This window comes from Leuciscus leuciscus (genome assembly GCF_965113295.1).
Source record: "Leuciscus leuciscus genome assembly, chromosome: 22".
In the NCBI taxonomy this organism is placed as follows: Eukaryota; Metazoa; Chordata; class Actinopteri; order Cypriniformes; family Leuciscidae; genus Leuciscus; species Leuciscus leuciscus.
In genome coordinates, this window is record NC_138746.1 from 36,166,469 (window position 1) to 36,179,930 (window position 13,462).

The following is a 13,462-nucleotide window of genomic DNA, read 5'->3' on the forward strand; positions in this document are numbered from 1 at the left end:
ATAATACAACAAAGTTTATTTCAAGAGGAATTTATTGATTGATAAAATTAAATTAAATATCCCCAAAATATCCCCAACTGAGCAAGCCAAAGGCAACAGTGGCAAGGAACCGAAAAACTCCATCAAGTGACCTAATGGTGTCCTAAAACTCCATCAGGTGACCTAATGGAGAAAAAAAAACCTTGGGAGAACCCAGGCTCAGTCGGGGGCCAGTTCTCCTCTGGCATTTATGAGCTAGAGGCCGGATTGTAGTTTGAACTGTAAGATTAAAAATATTATATGAATGCCTGGCTGAAGAGATGTGACTTTAATCTAGTTTTAAACTGGGAGAGCGAGTCTGAGCAACGAACAGTATCAGGAAGACTATTCCAGAGTTTTGGAGCCAAATGTGAAAATGCTCTCCCTCCTTTGGTGGTTCTGGATATCCTAGGTATGACCAAAAGCCTTGAATTTAGTGATCTTAAAGAGCGCGATGGATTATAGGGTGATAGAAGATCCGTTAAATAGACTGGAGCTAAGCCGTTTAGGGCTTTATAAGTCAGTAGCAATACCTTGTAATTAATACGGAACTTTATAGGTAACCAATGCAGTGATGATAAAATCGGTGTTATATGATCATATTTTCTTGATCTCGTAAGAACTCTAGCGGCGGCATTTTGGACTAACTGTAGCTTGTTTATTGAGGATGCAGGACAACCAGCTAATAAAGCATTACAGTAATCCAGTCTCGAGGTCATGAATGCATGAACTAACTTTTCTGCATCAGAAACTGATAGCATATTACGTAGCTTAGCAATGTTTCTAAGGTGGAAAAAGGCTGTTTTTTGGGGGGTATTTGGGGGTTAGCTCCTTGTATGGGAGCTAACGTTATAGTATAACCTCAGGTGGCGAAACGATTTTAAGACAATGTTTCTCTTTTTCTGCATTCTGTTCTGCAATATATAAAAGCATTTATCTAACTTGGTGACATTACACATTGAATGAAGTATCAGTAAAACTTAACTTTGTTTGTAGTGACTATTTTGACTTTCCATTATGCCGGAAGGGAGGGGAGGAGGGAGGAGACGGGATGAGGAGGAGGGAGGGTCTAGCTAGCCTCCGTTTTGTTTGACAACAATTCGAATGTCAACAAGAAGTTACGACTGCCGGGATCGCTTAGAGCACCTTTAACAATTACTTTTACAGCATTTACTAAACTTTATTAATAAACATGATCCTGCTCATCTTAGTTCACAGTGCAACCATGTTAACAGATACAGCTTTAGATTTTACAAATATTTTAGTAAATGTTGAAATTAACATTAAATAAGATTAATAAATACTGTACAATTATTTTTTATTGTTAGTTCATATTAACTAATGTTAACTAAACAAACCTTACTGTAAAGTGGGTCACACATTAGTTTAGGGTCCAATTTTCATTTTTAACCACAACTTTTGCCTAATCTGCTTATTAATAGTTAGTAAGGTAGATGTTGAGTTTAGATATTGTAGGATTAAGAGATGTAGAATATGCAGAATAAGCCATTAATATGTGCTTTATAAGTGCTAATAAACAGCCAATATCCTGGTAATATGCATGCTTAGTGTTACCAAAAGATAATAATAATGATAAAACTGCAACAGATGTATTGCATATTTTTAGTTAAACTAAAATGTAAACTAAAATGTAAACTAAAACGCAAACTAATTGAACCTTATTTTAAGTGTTTCCACGATTTCAATAATGACAACATTGTTTCTCACACAATCCTAACGGTCCTAAAAACTCTCTTCTTGATGCAAAACACACAGTTTTTTTCTTTAGACTTTGATAAACACACACACACACACACAAACACACACTCTCTCTCTGAGATTCACGATGGCTAGAATGTGGATTAAGTGTGTGACGAGGTTCACTGACTCTTTCTCTGCAGGATTGCGTCACTGATCTCGTCATCCACGTCCTCATCATGCTTGCTCTTCTTCGTTCTCTTCATCTTTCCGCTCTTCGGTCTCGGTTTCTTCGACGGATTTCTCTGCTTCTGTGAACACATCGTGACGAGATGTAGATGTAAAAGCTTGATTCATTTCGGCCTTTCCCAACACATCAATGCTGGAACATTTATGACAGCATTAATGAATGACAGGGATATAATTAAACTTTTATATGTGTAGCGTATTTTTCAACAAAGCAGCAAACGCTTTAATATTTCTTGAAAAATAACTTTAATAACTTACGTTTTTTTCAATCTCTTTTTTTTTTGGACTGCTGGTTAACATGTGGTCAGTATAGAAGCTTGTTTCCGCCACAAAATAAAACATTTTAAAAGACAATTTGGACTTTTTATCTCACAATTGCAAGTTTATATCTCGCAATTCTGACTTTATATCTTGCAATTCTGAGAAATAAACTCGCAATTGCATGTTATAGAGTCAGAATTGTGACATATAAACATGCAATTCTGAGAAAAAGTCAGATTTGCGATTTCATTTCTCGCAATTGCGACTTTATATCACGCAATTCTGACTTTAAATCATGTAAACTCGCAATTATGAGATAAAAAGTCGCAATTACGGAAACAAGCTTCCATAGGTCATACTTGTTCCATTGTCTGACAGAAATTATTTAAATGAGAACAACTTTATTGGCCAATCGGCAATATATTGTATTAAAATACAGTATATGAGCATGGATTAGGGGAAGAACAGATGTTAGTTGGTGCATGACATCATCTAGTGACATTTAGGCTGCATTTACACTGCAGGTCAAGATGCTCAAGTCCGACTTCTTGACTATATCCGATTTTATTCATCCGCTCTTTTCAGAGTGACCCATATCCAATATCTGCATATACACTATACACTTGACAAAACACCCGAGGTAGACACACGCATCAGGAAAAGCTTAGGCTGAAAAGGAAGTAAAAATGATTGGCAATGGACGCAGAGGATATGATAATACAAGCTTCTGCTTTCCGCACCATCTCTAAAGGTCAGCAAAACACTGGGCTGAGCCTTCGTCCTCCATTGCGCCGCTGAAAAGAGTCATGTGATCGCGGATGGAGTTGACGTCATTCGCCACCGCCGCTTTTTCAGGGACATACGACTCGCATCGACGGGAATATCCCATCTGTCCGCTTACATGGCAGACGCAAATGCACGTATTCGACTCATGTGAATGTGAGGAATGCTTCAGTTCACATAGAAAAACCTGAAAATGCTCAAAATTCAAACTAAAAAAGCTAAAACTTTACCCAAAAATTATTTTATAATGTCTACATGTGTATCTGAATGGATACTGAAGAGAAACTGACTTTAGGACCCAGCGGAACAGCTCATTTACTCCATATAGAGCTATAAGACCATCTAGAGCAGGGAACGACAACTGGCGGCCCGTGGGCCAAAACTGGCCCGCCAGCAATATTTTCACAAATATCAGTCACAAAAATGCGCCACGAGGAAGAAAAAAACATATATAGCCTAAGTCGCACTGGACTAAGTCGCATTTAAATGTATTTCTCTAAAGCGGCACTAAAATAATGTTTTAAAACTTTCACAGAGACCTCAAACTGAAAGCACAAAGCCTGTCTTTAAATTAAATTTCGTTTTGTATTAATTGTATCTTAATTTTAATCGATGTTTCATCAACCAATTGTCTGGATTTAATAAATAAGAAGAATATATAAGCTATTAGAAAATTGATAATCAGGACACGGAGGCGCTGGCGAACCTGGAGCTCGTCTCATAAATGAACCGAAACTCAGCGTGGGCCTATAAGGTAGCCTATTGCCTCACAGACCTGAGACATATAGATAGCTTGAAATGTCTACTTTTAAGCAGAACAATTCAAAACGAAAGAAAACAGACTGCGCTGCTTATGTAATTCGTATGAAATGTGCATTTCTCTCTGGCGCTGCGAAGATCGCGAGTCGTCAACTTCATCTGTCTAGCCGACACTGACATAAAAAATAACTGTTTTATTAGTAAACAATTAAAATGTCTCCTGCTATATTTTACATATTTGCCTGTTCCTTACAAAACACTGACAGTGGGGTTTTTGACGGGTTTTTTTTTTTTTTTTTTTTTAGCAGCTGCGGACAAATTCTTTCGACACACAAACACACACACAATATTACGTAACACTCTGCGCTTATGTTTTAAAAAGTGTTAAAGTGTTTATTACAAATAAATGACTAAATGCTAAAAATTTACACATTTTAATGAACAAACATATGCGTTGCATTTGCAATTCTGTGAAAACAGGGGGTGCTGCGACATCTTTTGACAGCGTATCCGCACTTAATTCTGACCACCTGTACACCTATCTCTGAGGAGCTGTTTGGTACTGAAACCATTGTCAGTCAACAACATTCTTTTTTTGCAAGGATGTTTGAAATAGTTCGGCAGAAAATAGCCTACTTTATTTGTCAGTAGGGCAATATGGTTTTCGTTTATGTTGCTTAGAAATTTGAGTGATAGGCTTTGTCCTATTTAATTTATGTTAGGCTATTTATATTTCATAATTTTTTTCTGTGGCATTTTTTTTCTCTGCTGACAGTACAATGTTAAAAAAGCCTAATATTTATATTGACACAAACACAATTTTTGTATAGCATTTATTATAGGCTACTTAATCTCCTTCTTTCCGTTAGAGACATTTGAATGTGAGATTATGGAAACGAGATCTAAATTGTGCGGAACCGTCAGGTCGGGAAATAAAGCGGGTGAACACAGAGTGTATTTTAAGCGGTTGCTGAATAGAACTTTGTGGGAGCGGGACGGAAAAAAAACTGTCCCGCGCAGAACTCCTTAAACCTTAGGTGTGTATGTGTGTGTCCCGAATAAATAATAATAATAAAAAAAAGGAATAAAGGTCAAAAGTCGGACTGTACGGAATGAGGCATGATTGCTATTCACACCTTTATTAAAATGGCTGTAATCTGTTACCACAATAGTACTTGATCTGTTTAAAATGATTTCCTTGATATATGCCTAAGGTGTTAAATTAAAAATCAAAATTAAAATTTGTCTAATCCAGTAATTAATTTTTTCTATTTTTGATCTGAGCACAATCAGAAAATCAGAAAACCCATCTTTATTCGTTTTTTCATTTTAGTTCAGGAAATAAATAATGGAAAAACAAGTCGTTTTTCATCTTTTTATTTTTGGTTTTAATTTGAAAAAACGATTGAACGAATGATCCACGGACGGTGACGGACCCATCATATTCCGTGATTATAGGCCTATATAAAAGTATTTAATTTGTATCCATAGGCCTACTCTGTGTAGCTGGCCCGCCATCTACTGGCTAAAAAAAATATTGGCCCGCGGGCAAAGTTACTTGCCGACCCCTGATCTAGAGTCATGAAATATCATCTTATATTATTATTTTATTTCCACAAGAGGTCGGAAAATACACCCTATGTAAGATATTTAGAGCTGAATTAAAAAATTATGCATGAAATTGTGAGTTATTTTGAAAATAAGTTGAAAGAATGTTTGAATGTGCTTAATTGACTATTTATTTATTATTTATTGATAAAAAAAAAAGTAAATCTCCACCAAAAAAAAAAAAGCCAAAATATATCCAAATGAAATAAAATAAGCTTTCTGGACAAAATAAAATAAAAATCAATATATATATATATATATATATATAATTTGAGGGCTTTTGGGGAAAGATGTGTTATGAAGGCTGGTGTTACCGCAGTGCTGGTGGACTCGTCCTCACACAGGTCGATGCAGATGTTCTGCTGTGCGTCTCCAGTGGTGTCCAGGACCCAGCCCTCGCTCCTCTGTGGTGTCGAGCCACTCGCTCCTCGCTGGTACAGAGACGTCAGAGAGCTGTTCAGCAGATTCGTGTGCTGTGGAGAAACAGAAGTGTTCACCAGGAGCCGCATTTACATTACAGCTGCACAAAACTTTTGCAATATTTTCTAAATGTCGATGAAAAACTATTGCGAAACATCAGCGTTTCCATTAACCGATGTTATGCGACTAAAACATCATTTTTTAATCTCATGATAAGCCCTTCCAAACATCATGGCGACGGATGTCAGCAGGTTTATGTATCTCTCAGCCGCCGCACTAGACATTATTATTAATGGAAGGAGACGTATGCGCGTTATTCAACATTAATGTCCAGGAAAGACTCTTATACTGAGAGTGGCTCATATGAGGAATTCTGGGAGATTCTCCTCATCTCTGCTTCAAGCTCTTGATACATTGTGGCATTTCTTTGTTGTTTAGAATCCAATATTCCTGTAATACTTTTGTCTTTTATGAGTTTAATGAAGAACTCTGTCTCGTCTTCTGTCCAAACACAACGCATCATCTACGTCAGCTGACCTGTAAATGCGTTTCCATTGCAATTTTCGAATCGCCTGAAAAAAAACCCTCATACGAGCGTAGAAACGGTTTAGCGATACATGGGAGTTGTGATATATATGTTTCCATTGGGCGTGTTTTCAGTTTGCGCACTTTGAAGAGTAATGGAGACGCGGCTTCATTCTGGCTGGAGTTAGATCTGATATTTTGTGTTTTGTGGAGTGAAAGTGCAGTTACTTCATGTTCAGGGATGTCGTCCTCGCTGTCAGTGCTGCACTCGCTGACGGGACTGTCCTCCCTGAAACACACCAGAGAACAGCTGTAAACACACCAGGGGAAACACACAGGAGTGATAATGCTGAGGATGAAGAGTGTGTGTGGTGTCGTACCCGTCCTCTCGGCTGCGTCTCGCTCGTTTGGCCAGATGTGTGTTCTCCAGGGCACCGATGTCAGACTCGCTGCATATCACTGCATACACTACACACACACACACACACACACACACACACACACACACACACACACACACACACACACACAACCATTCAAGACACTGTACGACTAACAGCTCTAAATGTTTCCTTCGCAGCTTTGAGAGAACAGAAATTAAAACACTAATATTCTGCTCAAACGCAGGGGTTTTACAGCATTTAACCCGTTTTATCACTCATTTTTTCTTGCAATTTTGACATTATGCTGGTTAAGTTAGTGAAATATTAGGTTTTATACTCTGAAACACCATAGTCAGAATTCATACAAATTCTTCAATTAGACCTATTTACACAATCCAAGACATCTATAACCTCGTTTTGTCATTTCATGAAGGAGGCTTAGTTTGAGGTGAAAAGTTTGTCATGTAAAAAGTTACACTATGGAGGAACTGTGTGTTGGGCTAGGCCAGGACTACACTTGGCCCCTGTGCTAGACCAGGCCTACACTTGGCCCCTGTGCTAGGCCAGGACTATACTTGGCCCCTGTGCTAGGCCAGGCCTACACTTGGCCCCTGTGCTAGGCCAGGACTATACTTGGCCCCTGTGCTAGGCCAGGACTACACTTGGCCCCTGTGCTAGGCCCAAACTACACTTGGCCCCTCTGCTAGGCCAGGACTACACTTGGCATAGGCCACGAAGTGTTCGATTTAATAGATAACTAAGATTTTATTTTATTTATTAATAAATAAATTTATTTATTTATTTATTTTAATCTAATTTACTTCTACTAATTTCTACTAATTTTATATTTAATTTTAATAAAAACATTTATTTATATTATATATTTAGTTTAATATAATTTATTTGATTTAATCGATTAATAACCAACTTTTTTCTTTTTCTTTTATATTGATTTTAGTCAGATTTTTATTAATTTATTTTAATTTAATTGCTAACACAATTTCAATGCCATTTTTATTTATTTATTTTAATCTAATTTAATATATGTAATAGACTATTAACTTACTAAATTTCTTCATTTATTTTAATTTAATTTATCATCATAGTCTTCTTTATTTTTTATCTTTCACTCTCGGATTGGAAATCCCTGCTCTAATACAGTTTTCACATAATAATACAACAATTTAAAGTAATTTAGACCTTTTTCCACTTGGATCCTGAAGGCGGTCCTGTTCCTGCGGCCGTACTCAGTCCTGTGAAACACAAGCACATCTCAGACTCACTGCTGAACACCAGCACATCTCAGACTCACCGCTGAACACCAGCACATCTCAGACTCACATCTCAGACTCACCGCTGAACACCAGCTCATCTCAGACTCACTGCTGAACACCAGCACATCTCAGACTCACCGCTGAACACCAGCACATCTCAGACTCACCGCTGAACACAAGCACATCTCAGACTCACCGCTGAACACCAGCTCATCTCAGACTCACCGCTGAACACCAGCACATCTCAGACTCACCGCTGAACACCAGCACATCTCAGACTCACCGCTGAACACCAGCACATCTCAGACTCACTGCTGAACACCAGCACATCTCAGACTCACATCTCAGACTCACCGCTGAACACCAGCACATCTCAAACTCACCGCTGAACACCAGCACATCTCAGACTCACTGCTGAACACCAGCACATCTCAGACTCACATCTCAGACTCACCGCTGAACACCAGCACATCTCAGACTCACCGCTGAACACCAGCACATCTCAGACTCACCGCTGAACACCAGCACATCTCAGACTCACTGCTGAACACCAGCACATCTCAGACTCACATCTCAGACTCACCGCTGAACACCAGCACATCTCAGACTCACCGCTGAACACCAGCACATCTCAAACTCACCGCTGAACACCAGCACATCTCAGACTCACTGCTGAACACCAGCACATCTCAGACTCACTGCTTAACCCCAAGCACATCTCAGACTCACTGCTGAACACATCTCAGACTCACCGCTGAACACCAGCACATCTCAGACTCACTGCTGAACACCAGCACATCTCAGACTTACTGCTGAACACCAGCACATCTCAGACTCACTGCTGAACACCAGCACATCTCAGACTCACTGTTGAACACCAGCACATCTCAGACTCACTACTGAGCACATCTCAGACTCACTGCTGAACACCAGCACATCTCAGACTCACTGTTGAACACCAGCACATCTCAGACTCACTGCTGAACACCAGCACATCTCAGACTTACTGCTGAACACCAGCACATCTCAGACTCACCGCTGAACACCAGCACATCTCAGACTCACTGCTGAACACCAGCACATCTCAGACTTACTGCTGAACACATCTCAGACTCACTGCTGAACACATCTCAGACTTACTGCTGAACACATCTCAGACTTACTGCTGAACACATCTCAGACTTACTGCTGAACACATCTCAGACTCACTGCTGAACACCAGCACATCTCAGACTTACTGCTGAACACATCTCAGACTCACTGCTGAACACATCTCAGACTCACTGCTGAACACCAGCACATCTCAGACTCACCGCTGAACACCAGCACATCTCAGACTCACATCTCAGACTCACCGCTGAACACCAGCACATCTCAGACTCACCGCTGAACACCAGCACATCTCAAACTCACCGCTGAACACCAGCACATCTCAGACTCACTGCTGAACACCAGCACATCTCAGACTCACTGCTTAACCCCAAGCACATCTCAGACTCACTGCTGAACACATCTCAGACTCACCGCTGAACACCAGCACATCTCAGACTCACTGCTGAACACCAGCACATCTCAGACTTACTGCTGAACACCAGCACATCTCAGACTCACTGCTGAACACCAGCACATCTCAGACTCACTGTTGAACACCAGCACATCTCAGACTCACTACTGAGCACATCTCAGACTCACTGCTGAACACCAGCACATCTCAGACTCACTGTTGAACACCAGCACATCTCAGACTCACTGCTGAACACCAGCACATCTCAGACTCACCGCTGAACACCAGCACATCTCAGACTCACTGCTGAACACCAGCACATCTCAGACTTACTGCTGAACACATCTCAGACTCACTGCTGAACACATCTCAGACTTACTGCTGAACACATCTCAGACTTACTGCTGAACACATCTCAGACTTACTGCTGAACACATCTCAGACTCACTGCTGAACACCAGCACATCTCAGACTTACTGCTGAACACATCTCAGACTCACTGCTGAACACATCTCAGACTCACTGCTGAACACCAGCACATCTCAGACTTACTGCTGAACACATCTCAGACTCACTGCTGAACACCAGCACATCTCAGACTCACCGCTGAACACCAGCTCATCTCAGACTCACTGCTGAACACCAGCGCATCTCAGACTCACCGCTGAACACCAGCTCATCTCAGACTCACCGCTGAACACCAGCACATCTCAGACTCACCGCTGAACACCAGCTCATCTCAGACTCACCGCTGAACACCAGCTCATCTCAGACTCACCGCTGAACACCAGCTCATCTCAGACTCACCGCTGAACACCAGCTCATCTCAGACTCACCGCTGAACACCAGCTCATCTCAGACTCACCGCTGAACACCAGCTCATCTCAGACTCACTGCTGAACACCAGCGCATCTCAGACTCACCGCTGAACACCAGCTCATCTCAGACTCACTGCTGAACACCAGCTCATCTCAGACTCACCGCTGAACACCAGCGCATCTCAGACTCACCGCTGAACACATCTCAGACTCACTGCTGAACACCAGCACATCTCAGACTCACTGCTGAGCACCAGCACATCTCAGACTCACTGCTGAACACCAGCACATCTCAGACTCACTGCTGAGCACATCTCAGACTCACTGCTGAACACCAGCACATCTCAGACTCACTGCTGAACACCAGCACATCTCAGACTCACTGCTGAACACCAGCACATCTCAGACTTACTGCTGAGCACATCTCAGACTCACTGCTGAACACATCTCAGACTTACTGCTGAACACATCTCAGACTTACTGCTGAGCACATCTCAGACTCACTGCTGAACACATCTCAGACTCACTGCTGAACACATCTCAGACTCACTGCTGAACACATCTCAGACTCACTGCTCAGCACATCTCAGACTCACTGCTGAACACCAGCACATCTCAGAACACCAGCACATCTCAGACTCACTGCTGAACACCAGCACATCTCAGACTTACTGCTGAGCACATCTCAGACTTACTGCTGAACACATCTCAGACTCACTGCTGAACACCAGCACATCTCAGACTTACTGCTGAACACATCTCAGACTCACTGCTGAACACCAGCTCATCTCAGACTCACTGCTGAACACCAGCGCATCTCAGACTCACCGCTGAACACCAGCTCATCTCAGACTCACTGCTGAACACCAGCTCATCTCAGACTCACTGCTGAACACCAGCTCATCTCAGACTCACTGCTGAACACCAGCTCATCTCAGACTCACTGCTGAACACCAGCGCATCTCAGACTCACCGCTGAACACCAGCACATCTCAGACTCACTGCTGAGCACATCTCAGACTCACCGCTGAACACCAGCTCATCTCAGACTCACTGCTGAACACCAGCTCATCTCAGACTCACCGCTGAACACATCTCAGACTCACTGCTGAACACCAGCACATCTCAGACTCACTGCTGAGCACATCTCAGACTCACTGCTGAACACCAGCACATCTCAGACTCACTGCTGAACACCAGCACATCTCAGACTCACTGCTGAGCACATCTCAGACTCACTGCTGAACACCAGCACATCTCAGACTCACTGCTGAACACCAGCACATCTCAGACTTACTGCTGAACACATCTCAGACTCACTGCTGAACACCAGCTCATCTCAGACTCACTGCTGAACACCAGCACATCTCAGACTCACTGCTGAACACCAGCGCATCTCAGACTCACTGCTGAACACCAGCGCATCTCAGACTCACTGCTGAACACCAGCGCATCTCAGACTCACTGCTGAACACATCTCAGACTCACTGCTGAACACCAGCACATCTCAGACTTACTGCTGAACACATCTCAGACTCACTGCTGAACACCAGCTCATCTCAGACTCACTGCTGAACACCAGCGCATCTCAGACTCACCGCTGAACACCAGCTCATCTCAGACTCACTGCTGAACACCAGCTCATCTCAGACTCACTGCTGAACACCAGCTCATCTCAGACTCACTGCTGAACACCAGCTCATCTCAGACTCACTGCTGAACACCAGCGCATCTCAGACTCACCGCTGAACACCAGCACATCTCAGACTCACTGCTGAGCACATCTCAGACTCACCGCTGAACACCAGCTCATCTCAGACTCACTGCTGAACACCAGCTCATCTCAGACTCACCGCTGAACACATCTCAGACTCACTGCTGAACACCAGCACATCTCAGACTCACTGCTGAGCACATCTCAGACTCACTGCTGAACACCAGCACATCTCAGACTCACTGCTGAACACCAGCACATCTCAGACTCACTGCTGAGCACATCTCAGACTCACTGCTGAACACCAGCACATCTCAGACTCACTGCTGAACACCAGCACATCTCAGACTTACTGCTGAACACATCTCAGACTCACTGCTGAACACCAGCTCATCTCAGACTCACTGCTGAACACCAGCACATCTCAGACTCACTGCTGAACACCAGCGCATCTCAGACTCACTGCTGAACACCAGCGCATCTCAGACTCACTGCTGAACACATCTCAGACTCACCGCTGAACACCAGCACATCTCAGACTCACTGCTGAACACCAGCACATCTCAGACTCACTGCTGAACACCAGCACATCTCAGACTCACTGCTGAACACCAGCACATCTCAGACTCACTGCTGAACACCAGCACATCTCAGACTCACTGCTGAACACCAGCACATCTCAGACTCACTGCTGAACACCAGCACATCTCAGACTCACTGCTGAACACCAGCACATCTCAGACTCACTGCTGAACACCAGCACATCTCAGACTCACTGCTGAACACCAGCGCATCTCAGACTCACTGCTGAACACATCTCAGACTCACTGCTGAACACCAGCGCATCTCAGACTCACTGCTGAACACATCTCAGACTCACTGCTGAACACATCTCAGACTCACTGCTGAACACCAGCACATCTCAGACTCACTGCTGAACACCAGCTCATCTCAGACTCACTGCTGAACACCAGCTCATCTCAGACTCACTGCTGAACACCAGCGCATCTCAGACTCACCGCTGAACACATCTCAGACTCACCGCTGAACACCAGCACATCTCAGACTCACCGCTGAACACCAGCACATCTCAGACTCACCGCTGAACACCAGCACATCTCAGACTCACCGCTGAACACCAGCGCATCTCAGACTCACCGCTGAACACCAGAACATCTCAGACTCACTGCTGAACACCAGCGCATCTCAGACTCACCGCTGAACACCAGCGCATCTCAGACTCACCGCTGAACACATCTCAGACTCACTGCTGAACACCAGCTCATCTCAGACTCACTGCTGAACACCAGCACATCTCAGACTTACTGCTGAACACATCTCAGACTCACTGCTGAACACCAGCTCATCTCAGACTCACTGCTGAACACATCTCAGACTCACTGCTCAGCACATCTCAGACTCACCGCTGAACACCAGAACATCTCAGA

At 43.0% G+C, this 13,462-nt stretch overlaps 1 protein-coding gene across 1 annotated transcript in view; it reads right to left on the minus strand.

Annotated features, from left to right (window-relative positions):
* The window catches only part of nvl (nuclear VCP like), a 34,908-nt gene that overhangs the window by 19,423 nt on the left and 2,023 nt on the right, over positions 1 to 13,462 (minus strand). The window contains exons 3-7 of the mRNA XM_082153763.1: positions 7,905 to 7,957; positions 6,702 to 6,789; positions 6,550 to 6,610; positions 5,691 to 5,849; positions 1,907 to 2,027 (exon numbers count right to left, since the gene is read on the minus strand). Of these exons, the coding sequence (XP_082009889.1) occupies positions 1,907 to 2,027; positions 5,691 to 5,849; positions 6,550 to 6,610; positions 6,702 to 6,789; positions 7,905 to 7,957 (482 nt within the window). The remainder of the gene's footprint in view (positions 1 to 1,906; positions 2,028 to 5,690; positions 5,850 to 6,549; positions 6,611 to 6,701; positions 6,790 to 7,904; positions 7,958 to 13,462) is intronic.